The following is a 17,632-nucleotide window of genomic DNA, read 5'->3' on the forward strand; positions in this document are numbered from 1 at the left end:
ATCTTACATTCTCAGAGTGAATTTTACAGATGAAAGATAATTCACAAGTTCTACATAATAATAATAATAATATGCCATTTAGCAGATGCTTTTATCCAAAGCGACTTACAGTCATGTGTGCATACATTTCTACATGTAATATCAGTTTCAGGTAAATGTAAGTATATTTGTGGTCAGTAGAGTTGCCTGTATGTATCAAAACGTTGTAGGAGTTGAGTCCTACAGGCTGCAGTGCAGTTAGTCCTCATTTAAACACATTCTTGTTACCTGCCCTAGATGTCTGCATGCTCCAGTTCAGTGCCAACACAAGTCCCAGACCATGTTGAACAGTCTACTGATCTCATAGAAAGACTTAGGAGGGGCATAGTAGCAATTACTACTAAGCAACCATAGCAGGCAGATATCTGGAGTGAGTAAAAATAATATATTTGTTTTAGGACAGGTGAACTCTCTGCACTTCCACTGGTGTGTGTGCTTCTTTCTGCCTGAATCCCGCGGCTACAACATAATCCTACCGGTTTATTCTGAAATTGCATTCTTCTTTTTTTGCTTGTCCTCCACATTACATTGTCCCTATTGTGGTTTGTCCTCCACTGCGCTAGCCGTGGTGTCGCCTGTGGCCGGCAGGGAGCGCTGCTTCGCTGACACAGCCTGGCCCCAGTAAAAAAAAAAAAAAGTTTGTTCTGCGTTGTGTTTTTACGCAGGCGCAAAGCATGCTGTTTGTCCAGTTTCTCTGGTTGATTTACCTGTGAGTTGGAGCAGTTTCGGTTCTTCGTGAGAGGATTAAATAATACCGACCACTGGTTTGAGTAAACGCGTCCCGGGAGACTAACCTCATTCCCCGGTATGTGAGACTATAGGGAAGCCCGCTGCGGAGCACGAGAGCTGCTCGGGATTTCTCCGGGATTTCTCCCAACATTTCAGAATCAGTGCAACAGCAGGTGCGCGAGCGGGGACGAAAGGCAGGCGGAGACGAAAGGGGGGTTGTGCTTCCGTGAGTGAGTTCACTATTGAAACCGAATAAATGATTGGGAAATTCAACTGGTTGCTTTGTTAATGCCGAATAGTCGGGTCCTGCTCAATTATGCGGCTGGTGATCCCCACTGCTGCCGAGTTTCAGGATTCAGCGGCAGCTTGAAGTCTCCGTGCCTGCGGTGAGGGACTCTTCGCCCCGGGGTGGTGGCAGTGGGACAAACGCCACACACATTGTTTCCCTGTAGTAAGACTCTCCGTGGATACCGAACACGGTGCTCGCGCTGTGAGTAGAATTAACAATTGGAAAGATGATGGGCTTCCTACGCCGGACGTTCAGCCACCACTCGCGCAGACGGTTTCAGACAGCGGACGAACCGGACGGGAAAGGAAGAGGGGGAACTGCGAACCCCGCGCTCCTCGCACACCAACAGCAGGTCGTCCACGCGCCCGCCGTGGTGACCGGGGGAGCGGCTGTGCACATCCCGGCGGCTGGGACCGCCAGGGATGCAATCACCTGCCGCGTGCTGCTGCTGGACGGGTCGGACGTTAACGTGGATATACCAGTGAGTGTGGGTGTGTGTGGTGTCTCCATATTATTTTCGGACAATTCTCTCTCAGCAGAATATAAACGTGGGTGTTCTTCTATGGTTGTATGGCTTAGGTCATTCAGCACCATGGAGTTTTCACACCTGTCATTGTGTGTCCTGTGCGGTGAGAGGTAGGGCTACAGATGGTGTTGTGGTCAGCCAATTCATCACATTACTTCCCCATTCTGACTGTTGGGAGGAAGCTGCTTACCTCAGAGAAACCTCCACCTCCCTCCCCTCCCCTCCCATCCCCTCCCTCCCTCCCCCCATCCCCTCCCTCCCTCCCCCCATCCCCTCCCTCCCTCCCCCCATCCCCTCCCCTCCCTCCCCCATCCCCTCCCTCCCTCCCCCATCCCCTCCCTCCATCTCCTCCCTCCATCTCCCTCATCCCCTCCCTCCATCTCCCTCTCTCTCTCTGCCCATCTCTCTCTCTCTGCCTCATTCCCTCCATCCTCAGTTCTCTATCTCTGTTTCTCTCTCCCTCTCTCTCTGTGCCCATCTCCCTCCCTCTCTCTCTCTGCCCATCTCCCTCCCTCTCTCTCTCTGCCCATCTCTCTCTCTCTGCCTCATTCCCTCCATCCTCAGTTCTCTATCTCTGTTTCTCTCTCTCTCTCTCTCTCTCTCTCTCTCTCTCTCTGTCTCTGTGAGTGAATGATTTGATTTATCTCGTGGCGCTGTGACGAGAGAGTGTGTGGGTCCAGGGGAGATGGAGATGATTAGTATGTAGGCATGTGTGCGTCATGTTGTCTTGAGTGTTTTTTTATCTTAAAGGATGTTGTCTTGGGAGAGTTTTTATCTTAAAGGTCGAGTTTGTGCGTGTCTCATCGTCAATGAAGCCCTCTCCTGTCACTTTTTTAACACTTACAGGAAGTCAGACTGCTGAGGGAATCAATGGTCATGAATACAGAGATCCTATGATCTAATGTTCCTGTAGAGACGCTAGTAGTTTATCATGATGATAATACGTTTGATTTGTATTGGGCAAAAGATTCTCTGGCAAATACACAAAACATCAGAACATGAGCGCAATTCACTGCGTGTGAGAGGATGTAAATTGCTGCGCTCAATGTCTTGAAGTTAAATTAGTGTATGTAAGGACTATTTCCTTTGTTTCCTCTTATTAATTCGAACTAGCTGGAGCAAATGCTAACGGCTCACAGGACATCAGCTGACTGAAACCAGAGTCTATATAGAGCTCTGACAGGAACAAGCCTGAACATGACTGCTGAATCCTCCCTCAGGGATTCATCTACAGGTGTATTGAGTTGAAATGAATTCAATTTGTCTTCATCCAAAATCGACCCGCTAGGGCCTGCCCTCTAGGCATGGCTGTGAGAAGATGTTTAAGGGTGGGGGTGCTGACTTTTATTTGTGTGTGGGGGGGGCAGTGCTGCTGATAATTTTTAATTAGTAAAGGCCCAGGGCACTACTTTTTGTGGAAAATATGAGGTATTTTAAAACATGTTTTTCTTCTTATTGATCAGGGGGTGCTGCAGCACCCTCAGGACCCCTACTTAGCATGGCTATGCCCCTAGGCGCTTTCAGCTAGCCACTACCCTAAACACTCATCTAGATATGAGTGGATTTCATGGGTATTAGCGCTATGGTGATAACTTCACCTTTTCTACCTTCTTATAGGCTTGGTGGACTTTGTCCCAATTTACTTGCACCTGCTGTCTAATCCAGATCTACACAAGAGCTTTGGAGATAATATCTAGGGGAAATGTCTGTCTAATGTCTGTCTATGGGAAATGTCTGTCTAATGTCTGTCTAGGGAAAGTGCCTTGGGTATGGGGTTGATTTGGGAGTGTGTGTGTCTGTGCTGTGATTTGACAGGAGCTGAGGAGAGGAACAGGAAGACAATAGTTTTTTTTTTGTGACCTCCCACTCTGTAACCACACAGAGATAGGCAGGTTCAGACTTGTTATCAGGGAACAAAGTACAAGGTTATCCTCTCTCTTTTAAAAACACACATTGTGAGGGGTGCAGCTTTTTGGTGGTTTAGGGCATTGCGTCTTGGTGGGTGTTCAGCTCAAGGGCGGGTGTTTCAAAGACAAAGGCCTGAATTATGGATACTCCCCCAGGTTTTATCCCTCTGATTTTGCCCCAGATGCAGTCCATAGTAATGACACACACACACTGTAATTCTGCTCCATATCCAGCATCAAGGTCTAGGCTATTTATTCTCCAGCCTCCCTATTGTGACTATAGTACACGTGTGTGTTTAACAGAAAAGGTCAAAGGGCCAGGAGCTGTTTGACCAGATCAGGTATCATCTGGACCTGGTGGAGGCTGACTACTTTGGACTGCAGTTCATGGACCCAGAACAAGTCTCGGTGAGTATACATAAAGCCTCTGAACACAAACACACACACCACAACCTGCCATGATGTAATGACACTAGTTAAATGAATCACAGTGTGGTGTTAAAATGATTGATCTGACTCTCCAGCTATCTGTCATATTCTCTCTCTCTCCATCATATTCTCTCTCTCTCTCCATATCTCTGTCTGGCTCTGTCTGTCTTTCTCTACATTTTTATATGTGTGTGTGTGTGTATGCATGTATGTATATATGTGTGTGTGTGTGTATACGTGTGTGTATGTATGTATGTGTGTATGTATATATATATATATATATATATATATATATATATAAATAAACATTTTTGCTAAAAGTAATACTATATTATTGATCAATTGTCTATGACTTTTCAAATCACCCAGCAGTGCTAACTGCAGAGTTAGCTCCAGGTAAATGTTGCAATTCTTCAGCCATTCCCGGACCTGTGACCAAAAACATGCTACATATGGACAGTACCAAAACAAATGATCTAATGGTTCTGTCTCTTCGCAGCAAAATCTGCAGAGCTGGGATGGTTGTATCCCCCAGATGTATAACATTCTATTGATTCTCTACTTCTTTGTGTCTCTCAGCACTGGCTGGATGTGTCCAAGCCCATAAAGAAACAGATCAGAGGTGAGTCCATTAACTCCCACTATCTAATATTCGTAGTGTGTGTGGTGTATAGTACATAAGGTATAGTTAATAACAAGTGAAAGCCAGCTACTTTTGCCAGACTGTTGGCAGTGTCCTCTACTTAATATGTGTACTGTATACACTGGGTTTGTGTGCAGTGTTTGTATGGTGTGTGTGTGTAGCTAAGTGGGGGGGCAGGTGGCTCATTACCAGCTGTTGACATGGTGATTAGGGAGTGTTGCAGGGTGATGCCCATGTTTACCTTGTCTGGAAACGCCCCTCTCAGAGAGAGAGAAGGTGCACACGTTTTGCAACCAGGGCTGCCTGGTTCTTACCCGAGTTTGCAGATTTTTTTTTTTTAATTAAGTGCCTGGTGTCCCCAGAGTTAAATTATATATATATATATATGTGTTAGGGGAAAGAAGATAGACATGCCAATCTATTATTCTACCACATATTGTAAATATATATTATATTTACAATATGTGGTAGAATAATAGATTGGAATGTCTATCTTCTTTCCCCTAATTTAAACCCCCCCTCCCTCTCTCTCTGTCTGTTTCAGATGGTCCTCCATACAGACTGTTCTTCAGGGTGAAGTTTTACTCCTCAGAGCCCAATAACCTGCATGAGGAGTTCACCAGGTAACACCACACCTGGCTGCCTACACACACACGCTCTCTCACGCTCATATACACACTCTCTAGCACACTTGAATACACACACACACACAATCACACACACACACTTTCTCGTTCACACAAACTCCCCCCCTCCTGGGTGTAGTGTAGAGGTGTAAAGGGGCAGCGTAGCTAATTACTTTGGTCTAGTGGGGAAGAGACTAATCAAGGCAAAATGGACTGAGACCTCTCCAGAGAGAGACGGTCTGTGTGCCTGTCTGTCTGTCAGTGTGAAAGAGGGAAAGATTGAGTGGTTTTATTCTCTCACTCCTTTTGTCTGTGTTCCAGGTACCTGTTTGTGCTGCAGCTTCGACAAGACATTCTGTCCGGCAAGTAAGCAGCTCCTAACACCCCCGACACACACACACACACACACTAAACCTCACACACATTCTACACACTCTGTCTCTCTCTCACTGTGTTTCTCTCTCACTCTCTCCCTGTCTCTCTCCATCTGGGTCATGTCTCCTGTGTGTAGCTCTATAATAAAGTACAGGATCAGAACATCAGAGGGCTGCTAATTTGAAGAAAAGGACCTCTCCTCCCCAACACACACACACATATATATATATATATACAGTGGGGAAAAAAAGTATTTAGTCAGCCACCAATTGTGCAAGTTCTCCCACTTAAAAAGATGAGAGAGGCCTGTAATTTTCATCATAGGTACACGTCAACTATGACAGACAAATTGAGAAAAAAAATTCCAGAAAATCACATTGTAGGATTTTTAATGAATTTATTTGCAAATTATGGTGGAAAATAAGTATTTGGTCACCTACAAACAAGCAAGATTTCTGGCTCTCACAGACCTGTAACAACTTCTTTAAGAGGCTCCTCTGTCCTCCACTCGTTACCTGTATTAATGGCACCTGTTTGAACTTGTTATCAGTATAAAAGACACCTGTCCACAACCTCAAACAGTCACACTCCAAACTCCACTATGGCCAAGACCAAAGAGCTGTCAAAGGACACCAGAAACAAAATTGTAGACCTGCACCAGGCTGGGAAGACTGAATCTGCAATAGGTAAGCAGCTTGGTTTGAAGAAATCAACTGTGGGAGCAATTATTAGGAAATGGAAGACATACAAGACCACTGATAATCTCCCTCGATCTGGGGCTCCACGCAAGATCTCACCCTGTGGGGTCAAAATGATCACAAGAACGGTGAGCAAAAATCCCAGAACAACACGGGGGGACCTAGTGAATGACCTGCAGAGAGCTGGGACCAAAGTAACAAAGCCTACCATCAGTAACACACTATGCCGCCAGGGACTCAAATCCTGCAGTGCAAGATGTGTCCCCCTGCTTGAGCCAGTACATGTCCAGGCCCGTCTGAAGTTTGCTAGAGTGCATTTGGATGATCCAGAAGAGGATTGGGAGAATGTCATGGTCAGATGAAACCGAAATAGAACTTTTTGGTAAAAACTCTACTTGTCGTGTTTGGAGGACAAAGAATGCTGAGTTGCATCCAAAGAACACCATACCTACTGTGAAGCATGGGGGTGAAAACATCATGCTTTGGGGCTGTTTTTCTGCAAAGGGACCAGGACGACTGATCCGTGTAAAGGAAAGAATGAATGGGGCCAAGTATTGTGAGATTTTGAGTGAAAACCTCCTTCCATCAGCAAGGGCATTGAAGATGAAATGTGGCTGGGTCTTTCAGCATGACAATGATCCCAAACACACCGCCCGGGCAACGAAGGAGTGGCTTCGTAAGAAGCATTTCAAGGTCCTGGAGTGGCCTAGCCAGTCTCCAGATCTCAACCCCATAGAAAATCTTTGGAGGGGAGTTGAAAGTCTGTGTTGCCCAGCGACAGCCCCAAAACATCACTGCTCTAGAGGAGATCTGCATGGAGGAATGGGCCAAAATACCAGCAACAGTGTGTGAAAACCTTGTGAAGACTTACAGAAAACGTTTGACCTGTGTCATTGCCAACAAAGGGTATATAACAAAGTATTGAGAAACTTTTGTTATTGACCAAATACTTATTTTCCACCATAATTTGCAAATAAATTCATAAAAAATCCTACAATGTGATTTTCTGGAATTTCTTTTCTCATTTTGTCTGTCATAGTTGACGTGTACCTATGATGAAAATTACAGGCCTCTCTCATCTTTTTAAGTGGGAGAACTTGCACAATTGGTGGCTGACTAAATACTTTTTCTCCCCACTGTATATATATATATCACACACAAAAATACTCTTGGAAGTAAGGCTACATGTGGTGTGTGTGGTGTGATCTCTGCTCTTTAACCTTCCTCTCTCCCTGCAGGTTGAAATGTCCATATGATGTATCAGTAGAACTGGGGGCCTACTGCTTACAGAGTAGGTGATGATTTACACACTACGGTATCTCTTCAATCAGTGTTTAGGTTTCTTTTACACCTGATTATAACGTGTGTGTAGGTGAGCTGGGGGACTGTGACCCTCTAGAGCATTCTCCTGAGCTGGTGTCAGAGTTCCGCTTCACACCCAAACAGAGTGAGACCATGGAGGCAGACATTTTTAACAAGTGGGTGGACCTAAGGTGAGTTAAAACGCCATCGAACAGGACATCTTCACTGGTTTCTGTCTGAACAGACTGTAGGTGCATCTGGATAAGAACACAGGACAGGTGATAGCCACATGGGCTGTCTGATTCTTTAACATCAGATAGAGGAGAGCAGGTGATCACTCTGGTGTTCTCTAGTGCTGTATCAAACCTATGTAGCTCACCACTTCCCTCTCTTTCCCTCTGTCCCTCTCTCCCTCTGTTCCTCTCTAACTCTGTTCCTCTCTCCCTCTGTTCCTCTCTCCCTCTGTTCCCCTCTCCCTCTGTTCCTCTCTCCCTCTGTTCCTCTCTCCCTCTGTTCCTCTCTCCCTCTGTTCCTCTCTAACTCTGTTCCTCTCTCCCTCTGTTCCCCTCTCCCTCTGTTCCCCTCTCCCTCTGTTCCTCTCTCCCTCTGTTCCTCTCTCCCTCTGTTCCTCTCTCCCTCTGTTCCTCTCTCCCTCTGTTCCTCTCTCCCTCTGTTCCTCTCTCCCTCTGTTCCTCTCTCCCTCTGTTCCTCTCTCCCTCTGTTCCTCTCTCCCTCTGTTCCTCTCTCCCTCTGTTCCTCTCTGTCTGTGTGATGGATTAAGGGATTAGTCCCTGGAGCATCTTGATTGAATCCAGGCAGTATTTAACCCCGCTAGTGTATGATCGCTCCAATCTCAGATTAGATTACACACACACAGATTACACACACATACGCTGGGGCTCACTGAGCTGACATGACACCAGTGAAAGTGAGAAACCGAAGAGAAACCCTACTGAGTTTCGCGCTCTCTCTATTTGCCAGATAAACCCCTAGGCCCTAATCTGTTGTGTACATCTGAACTGGATCACTGCAAGAAATATGGAGGACATTCCACCTAGAGGGCATGATATGATATATGTGTGTGTGTTAGAGAGAGGCCGAGCACTTGTTTGTGTGTTTCCCCAGGGGTAAGGATCCATCACAGGCAGAGACCAGCTTCCTCAACAAGTGTAAATGGCTGGAGCTGTACGGAGTGGACATGCACTTTGTCAAGGTTGGTGCGTGTGTGTTGTTTTTGAAGGGAGTTGTGCTGGTGGTCGTAGAGTAGCATTATGAGCGTGTAACTGTGTGTGTTGTCCTCAGGGAAGGGACGGAGGAGAGTACGCTCTGGGTCTCACTCCCACTGGCATCCTGGTGTTTGAGGGCTCCGCCAAGATAGGCCTGTTTTTCTGGTAAACACACAGTCTTTGACATAAACACTCCAAAACACACTGATATATTCTTGAAAACAGCTGCATAGTCTCTGACAATGTCAACTGTGTGTGTTTTCCAGGCCCAAGATCACCCGCCTGGACTTCAAGAAGAGTCGACTCACTCTAGTGGTGACGGAGGATGATGATCAGGTGAGCAACACACACACACACACACACACACACACACACACACGGTGACAAATACCCCTGGCCATGACCCCACTCTCTGAGGGTGTTTTATATATGCAAAAAACATATTTCCATTTCACACCATCAATCATTTACAGGCTACACACTTGTGCATGAACACCCCCTATTTTACCTTTTGACTTGACGACAAAGATGATTTCATACATGGTTTTTGTCGGAGTGGTGGTTGATTGTGATTGGCTGTTGTATGTTTAGGGGCGGGAGCAGGAGCACACCTTTGTGTTCCAGTTGGACAGTTCGAAGACGTGTAAACACCTGTGGAAATGTGCCGTGGAGAGCCACGCCTTCTTCCGGCTACGTCAGCCCACTGCTGGGAATGCCTCCCGCAGTGACTTCACACGCCTCGGATCACGCTTCAGGTTCAGGTGGGTGGGGCTTGCACCAACAGTCAACTCTACAACAGAGTTTGCGTCCAAAGTGGCACCCTATTCCCTATATAGTACACCACTTTTGACCAGAGCTCTATGGTGCACTATATGGTGAATAGAGTGCCATTTTGGATGCACTCAGAACTAGGTAGTGCACTAAATTAGGACTAATGCACCATCCGAGATGCAAGTTCTGTCTCTATGGTTACTTGATGGAAGCTATGGTTACAGGGATCTTTCCCTATGGTTACGGGGAGCTGTCGCCACGCCGTTTGTTTACAAACTGAAATGACCTTAAGGTGCACACACTATTACACGCATATATCCCCATCATACAGGGACGCAGTATATTGAGTCATGTAAATGTTCTATACATCCTAACATGCCAAATACAGACGCCAGCTACAGTTGGTCTTCGTTAAAGAGAAACTTCGAGATTTTGGCTATGAAGCCCTTATCTACTACCCCAGAGTCAGATGAACTCATGGATACCATTTTTATGTATCTGCGTCCAGTATGAAGGAAGTTAGCGGTATTTTCGCGAGCCAATGCTAACTGGCGTTAGCGCAATGATTGTAAGTCTATGATATCTACTAGCATGCTAGCAGTTACCATAGACTTCCAGTCATTGCGCTAATGCTAGTTAGCAATTACGCTAATGCTAATTAGCAGCTTCCTTTAAACTGCACGCCGAGACATAAAACTGGTATCAATGAGTTCATCTGACTCACTGTCCAAATCCTTTAAAGTGTCTCTCTCTCCTTCTCAGTGGAAAGACTGAGTACCAGGCGACTCACGGAGGGAGGCTGAGGAGGGCCAGTACGTTTGAGAGACGACCCAGCAAGAGATACCCCTCCCGCACTCACTCACTGGGGAGCAAGGGTTGGTATATTCCCCCCAGTACACCCTATAGGCTATACCCTACAGCTCCCAGTTACTCCATACAGTAAAACATCCATACAGGCAGTTTCCCATGTGAATTCTCCTGTGCTTGATTCACTGACCTGATTAACCTGTCTCTCTCTCTCTCTCCAGCCAAACCACTACACCTCAGGTGGGTCCCTGAGAGCACAGGACAACCAAGCATGTACAGTACCTTCAGAAAGTATTCACCCCTTGACCTTTTCCACATTTTGTTGTTACAAAGTGGGATTAAAATGGATTTAATTGTCTTTTTTTGTGAACGATCTACAAAATACTCTGTCAAAATGTGAACGCTTAAAAAGAAATGTATGTGTGTATATACACTAATATATCTTGATTAGATAAGTATTCAACCCCCTGAGTCAATACATGATAGAATCACCTTTGGCAGCGATTACAGCTGAGTCTTTCTGGTTAAGTCTCTAAGAGCTTTCCACACCTGGATTGTGCAACATTTGCCCATTATTCTTTTCAACATTCTTTAAGCTCTGTCAAATTGGTTGTTGATCATTGCTAGACAACCATTTTCAGGTCTTGATATAGATTTTCAAGCAGATTTAAGTCAAAGCTGTAACTCGGCCACTCAGGAACATTCACTGTCTTCTTGGTAAGCAACTCCAGTGTAGATTTGGCCATTTAGGTTATTGTCCTGCTGAAAGGTGCATTTGTCTCCCAGTGTCTGTTGGAAAGCAGACTGAGCCAGGTTTTCCTCTAGGATTTTTGCCTGTGTTTAGCTCCATTACGTTTATTTTTTTTATCCTGAAAAACTCCCCAGTCCTTAGTGATTACAAGCATACCCATAACATGATGCAGCCCCCATTATCCTTGAAAATATGGAGAGTGGTATTTGGTTATGTGTTGAATATTTGATTTGCCCCAAACATAACACTTTGTATTCAGGACAAAAAGTGAATTGCTTTGCCACATTCTTTGCAATATTACTTTAGTGCCTTGTTGCAAACAGGTTGCATGTTTTGGAAGATTTTTTATTCTGTACAGGCTTCCTTCTTTTCACGCTGTCAATTACGTTTGTATTGTGGAGTAACTACAATGTTGTTGATCCATCCTCAGTTTTCTCCTATCACAGCCATTAAACTCTGTGTTTTAAAGTCACAATTAGTCTCATGGTAAAATTCCTTAGCGGTTTCCTTCCTCTGCGGCAACTGAGTTGGGAAGAACAGCTGTATCGTTGTAGTGACTGGGCGTATTGATACACCATCCAAAGTGTAATGAATAACTTTACTATGGTCAAAGGGATATTCAATGTCTGCTTTCCAATAGGTGCCCTTTGCGAGGCATTGGAAAACCTCCCTGGTCTTTGGTTGAATCTGTTAGAAATGTACTGCTCGACTGAGGGAACTTACAGATAATTGTATGTGTGAGGTACAGAGATGAGGTAGTCATTCAAAAATCACGTTAAACACTTATTGCACACTGAGCTAGTCCATGAAAATTAGGTGACTTGTTAAACACATTTTTACTCCTGAACGTTAGGCTTGCCATAACAAAGGGGTGGAATACTTATTGACTCAAGACATTTCAGCTTTTCGTTTGTAAAAATTAATTACACTATTTAATCCATTTTCAAATTCAGGCTGTAGCACAGCAAAATGTGGAAGAAGTAAAGGGGTGTGAATACTTTCTGAAGGCACTGTATGTTGTGTGTTTTTTCGTGTTAATGAGCAGTATGTGAATGAGCATGATGCACATTGTTGTAAAATGTATGATCTGTATGTAAATGTGGTCTTATTAAGCAGTTATGTTGTTCTGTTTCAGCACCCACACCAGCCCCGAACCTAGTCTACACCCAGTAAGACACACACACACACACACACACACACACAATGGTTCCTCATGGATATGAAGGTTAAAAAAAGAAAATGTCAATGGATACCTTTGACTGATTTACCATGGCAATGCATCTGCAATATTCAACTGAATATTATTTTCTCACTGTTTTTGCCTCCATCTCTCTCTCTTCAGTACCAGTGTAACATCCCTATAGCCCATGAGCCTTGGCACCCAGCCCTCACACCCCCCATCTACATACAACGCTCAGGACACACATCCCCGCACAGGTGAGACACACACAGACACACAGACTGACACACAGGGAATGCCAGTTGGCGTCTTAATGGCATATAGTGAAAATCCCCCTTGCCCCCAGAGTTCTCTCTCATTTCAGAGGTGCAGTCTTTCTCTCTGCCTGGTGGGCTCTACTCCCTTTATCTTTTTTAAATGTCTTTCATTTCACATCACTGTTACATCATTCATGTGTTGCGTCATTCAGACCGGCTGTGTGTGTGTGTGTGCTCACCGTGTGTGTGTCATGTTCCATGTCCAGAGCGCCTGCCGCAGTAGCAGTGAGTCCAGAGCCCAGTCATCAGTCAGTACCAGAGAGGACCAGCGGGTCTTTCCCAGGATCCATCAGTGTGGTGTACAGAGACAAGGTCATGACTGCACTCTGACCCCTACACCCTAACCTCTACAGCTCTGCCCCAGGACCCTGTCCCAAACCCACCACTAAATCTAAACTCTAACACATACACACATGCATAGGAGAGAACTGGAATACAGAAGACTGAGGGAGACAGATGAACACTCTGGTTGTGGACTCCTGGACCAAAATACATGGCCCTCATCATCACCACCATCATCATTACACACCAGCCTTGTCTACCATGTGTCTTCTCCATCAGATCCCCACCACCATGCTGGGGAGGGAGAAAGAGCCTGTAATAACAGAAAGAGAGTGAGAGACTTTAAACACAGAGACCATAGAGAGATCTCTCTCCTAGTGGATTGGACCATGCTGTTTAATGGTTCATGTTCAGTGCCTTGTTAGTTCATGTGATTGTTGAAACTTCAGTGTCTGAATGCTACAAAGTCCTCAAATTTAACTGGGTAAGATTGAAATTATTTTTATGCTATACAAAACAATCATACCGTTACTTTATTTTCCTGCCCAGTTAGCGGGTAGATTTGCTTTTAGACAAATCCTTTCAGAGCAAGCCAAATAAGTTCATGTTATTGCAAAGTTATCCTAGATCAGGATTCATTGTTTGAATGTAAGATGCAAAGCATTTGAGTGTGTGTGAAGTAGTCTGTGTCATCATATGCTGCTGGAACTAGGGATTACATGGTTCTACATTACATCTGTAGGTGAATATAGCTACTTTGGAAATCTCAGATGAATGATTAAGGAGAATGTGCTTGTTAAATTGTTATCAGCGATTATATACATTACAATAGGATGTCATGTTATGGAAACCTTGCATTGATCTATTGCTGCATATCTACCTTTGTTCTTCGGAGACATTAATGTTATGCGTGTGAGAGGTTCTGACTCAGCTTAATCAATAGAATGGCACTGATACCCTTGTTGTTTACCTCTCTTAATGCTGATTGTGTTTACATCCTGGTCATGCTCAACATTCCTTCCTGTTGCCTTAAAATGACTTCTGTCACAACCAGCCTTGGTTGCTATAGCTGCAGCCTTGTTGAATAAACACACTGCTTAAACTCTTTCACTGAAGTTTAATAATGTACACACACACACAATGAATGACTGTGTTAAAATGATGTGCCATACACACACACAATAGACAGACTACTAAAGCACAGGCGGCTGGTTGTACCTTAATTGGGGAGGACGGGCTCATAGTAATGGCTGGAATGGAATAGTATCAAAGGTGGTTTCCATGTGTTTGATGCCATTCCAGGCATTATGAGATGTCCTCCCCTCAGCAGCCTGTGTACCAAAGAGAGGTTTAAAAACTATTGTCACTGTGTGGTAATGGAGATGAACCAGGGTGCTGTCTGAGGTGCTGGTTCTGGCTTTCTGGACTGTTTGAGTGTGTGTGATGTGCTGTCCCCAGTTTCCCTCTGAGTGGTCCTGTCCTGGGAGGGGAGCAGCAGTTCAGTGTTGAGGAGAATGAGACGCCGTACTCTGGAAGCATGCACCATCACCACCGCAGTCACACGCACTACGACAACAGCCAGGAGACTTATTGTCACACACACAGCAAGAACAGTGAGTATACACACACACACACAGGTATACACACCACGGCAGCCAGGTTATATGTTAACACTGTGTGTGTGTAGAACACAGAGCCCCTCCCTGTCCTGTAGATGAGTTGGAGCTCTGTCTGCTCAACCCCCTGGAGACAGACAGCAACACCTCTCCCTGGCCTTCACTTCATGTCAACATGGACAACAAGGTACAGTAACACACCAGGTGACACATTTTAGCAGTTATTTTAGTACACATTTGGACTCCATTTCTCTCTCTCTCTCTCTCGCTCATCTCTCAGGCGGAGGAGAAGCAGTTGTCTGAGAAGTCTCTCCACCCCTCCTCTCCCCGCAGCCCTCCAGACCATCTCAAGTGTAACATCCTCAAAGCTCAGATGGAGGCTCTCTATAGAGTGAGTACTGACCCCTAGTGAGTGATGGAGGCTCTCTATAGAGTGAGTACTGACCCCTAGTGAGTGATGGAGGAGCTCTATAGAGTGAGTACTGACCCCTAGTGAGTGATGGAGGCTCTCTATAGAGTGAGTACTGATCCCTAGTGAGTGATGGAGGCTCTCTATAGAGTGAGTACTGACCCCTAGTGAGTGATGGAGGGTCTCTATAGAGTGAGTACTGACCCCTAGTAAGTGATGGAGGCTCTCAATAGAGTGAGTACTGACCCCTAGTGAGTGATGGAGGCTCTCTATAGAGTGAGTACTGACCCTAGTGATGGAGGCTGTCTAGAGAGTGAGTACTTACCCCTAGTGAGTGTGTGTTTGCAGTAGCCGTGTAAAAGCTAACATCCTCTTGTCCTCTCCTCTGTCATCCTCCTGTCCTCTCCTCTGTCATCCTCCTCTCCTCTTCTTCCTCTCCTGATGAAGGATGCTCCACTGACGCCCAGAGGGAAGACATCTAGTCAGGAGATCAACGACAGGCCAGTATTACCAGTGATACAGTACTCCTCCCAGTGTGTGTGTTTGATGGTAGATAATGGTATGTGTGTGTGTCTCAGGTATCAGAGCTCCAGTCAGGACTCTAGAGACTCTGCCACGTCCAGTCTGACCACAGAGAAAATGTCCCTCCGCCCAGACCACAACTCAACCACAGACAGACCCGCCAAGTCTAACTCTAACCCCAACCGCAGGAAAAGACTGGTCAGGCAGTTCAGCTTGTAAGTATGGCAGGGTATTTCACAACATGCTCTGGGATTCCATACGATGCTCACATCTGTGTCCTGTACTCCAAGTACTGTCATAGGCTAGCCACTATACACAAAAACCTATGATGTTAGTTATTCAGTACTCATGTGATACATTTACAATGTTGTGGCTGAACACTGTCCTGTAATTGGTCCTCAGTAACCATGAGGACGAGGATAATCTCCCAGAGGCCCTTGCAGCAATCTCGTCCCGGAGCACTGGGAAGTCTGGATCTAACAACTCACTGGACAACCAGACACAACCCTCCATATACCCCCAGGAAACACACACACAGGTTACCATCCCCCAGAGCACTCAGCATCACACGCACACACTTTTCTAATTTCGATCAGAGCCATGACATTTCTAAGTAAATACCAGGATAATAGTGGATTGTGAACTAAACTGTTTTGTGTGTGTGTGTTGTAGATGGACATGCCGATACTGGAGCTGGGGAGTCCATGCTGTGAGCGTTCCCCCTCTCCCCACCTCTCCCCTTCCTACTACCACACCTCTATCCCTCACCTGGTACCCTACCTCGCCTCACACACCGACAGGTAACACACACTCAGGTTACAGACACACTAACATCTAACACACACACACAAATCCCAGTCATGTAACATTCCTGTGTGTGTCTGTGTTTAGCGGGGAGGAGATGAGGTTGGGCAGAGAGAAGATTCTCAGGGCTCTCCTGATGACGGAGCTCTGAGTCCCCTGACCCCTGTGACATCATGGATGTCTCATGGACCCGGTCTGAGATGACCTTCAGGAGTCCCACCTCCACTGGCCGCACTCAGCATTTAGACATTTACATAATGCAGTCAACCTTTCTATATTTGCATAAAAACGACTTTGCTTAAGTGTTATTTTACAAGGAACATGTTTTATGTATACCCACACTACAGACCCTGAAATAACATTAACACATGCTCAGAGAGAATCAAATAACCAGGCAGACAGACAGACAGGCGGGTAGAGGGACGGGTGATGATGAAAGATAGTAAGGGTACTGCTGGGAATCCTACACACTCGAAGCCCTAACTGTTTAAATGATGACACAATAAATAATTTGTCATGACTTATTGTATTGTCAAGTTGACCCGCTCTAATCAAACTGCTACATGCTGGTAACTGTTCCCAGGCGAAAATCTGCAGAGCTGCACTCCCATTCCTGTCCTGTAGATAGAGACACACCCACACAGACTGCAGCTTGGATCAGTTGTAGTTTCCGTAACCACTACCTAGATCAGGCATTTTTTACATCCTCCTAATAGTTAATGTTATAATTTTTGCGATTAAACTGATCCTAGGCCTGTGGTTACGCGGAACTAACTGGAGAGTTTGGGTCAGAGCTCAGGTTACAGCTCTGCCATGTTTCTGTGCAGTTCCTTATTGCTGTTCTTGTCTATGTTCTATACCCCTGTGTTTAACCCTAATAAAGACAACATGGTTACATTTACTCCTGCTCTGTCTGGTCTCTGCTCAGAAGTGTGTGTGTGTTGGGGGGGGGGGTTCATGTCAGTGTGTGAGTGTGTCAGGTAAATCAAGAGTAACCGGTGCATAAACAGGATCAGGTAGGGTGTTGTGGAGAGAATGTGGGTGGTGTTGTGGAGTGAGTGAAGGAGAATGTGGGTGGGGTTGTAGTGTTACACAATGCTAGTTCTGCACTAACGAGGTCCTGCTGCTCCTTGTTTACTCTCTTCCTCTACCCTCACCCCCCCCTCTCTCTCTCCCTCCATTCTTTACTGCTAGAAAATACCATCCTGTGGTATAATGTCTCTAATGTTTCAGGATGACAATAGTACTGTGAGAGAAGGTGTGTTAGGCTCTGAGAGTCAGTGCACTGTGACCGGGAGTTCTCAGTGTTCCTCCTCCAGCCACATTCTGTCAACAGCGGCCCCACCTTAGCAGTATGAGAGGTGTGGGAGTGCGTGAACGCACC

The 17,632-nt window shown here is 45.6% G+C and overlaps 1 protein-coding gene across 2 annotated transcripts; it reads left to right on the forward strand.

Annotated features, from left to right (window-relative positions):
- The first annotated feature begins 45 nt into the window (after nucleotides 1-45).
- On the forward strand, nucleotides 46-17,149 carry LOC121542665 (band 4.1-like protein 4B). 2 transcript variants are annotated; one of them, XM_045208538.1, is made up of 23 exons: nucleotides 46-1,538; nucleotides 3,794-3,898; nucleotides 4,499-4,541; nucleotides 5,107-5,185; nucleotides 5,510-5,554; nucleotides 7,500-7,552; nucleotides 7,634-7,754; nucleotides 8,689-8,776; nucleotides 8,866-8,954; nucleotides 9,056-9,125; nucleotides 9,381-9,550; nucleotides 10,323-10,435; nucleotides 10,589-10,607; nucleotides 12,254-12,287; nucleotides 12,461-12,555; nucleotides 14,356-14,510; nucleotides 14,585-14,700; nucleotides 14,794-14,904; nucleotides 15,370-15,422; nucleotides 15,501-15,659; nucleotides 15,847-15,982; nucleotides 16,117-16,244; nucleotides 16,336-17,149. In XM_045208538.1, the coding sequence occupies exons 1-23, from the start codon at nucleotides 1,284-1,286 to the stop codon at nucleotides 16,397-16,399; spliced, it is 2,301 nt and encodes a 766-aa protein (XP_045064473.1). In that variant the 5' UTR covers nucleotides 46-1,283; the 3' UTR covers nucleotides 16,400-17,149. The 2 variants fall into 2 exon arrangements, with proteins under 2 accessions (XP_045064473.1, XP_045064472.1); XM_045208537.1 differs by having other exon boundaries at nucleotides 15,370-15,659.
- Nucleotides 17,150-17,632: the final 483 nt, after the last annotated feature.

This window comes from Coregonus clupeaformis, chromosome 28 (genome assembly GCF_020615455.1).
Source record: "Coregonus clupeaformis isolate EN_2021a chromosome 28, ASM2061545v1, whole genome shotgun sequence".
NCBI lineage: Eukaryota > Metazoa > Chordata > Actinopteri > Salmoniformes > Salmonidae > Coregonus > Coregonus clupeaformis.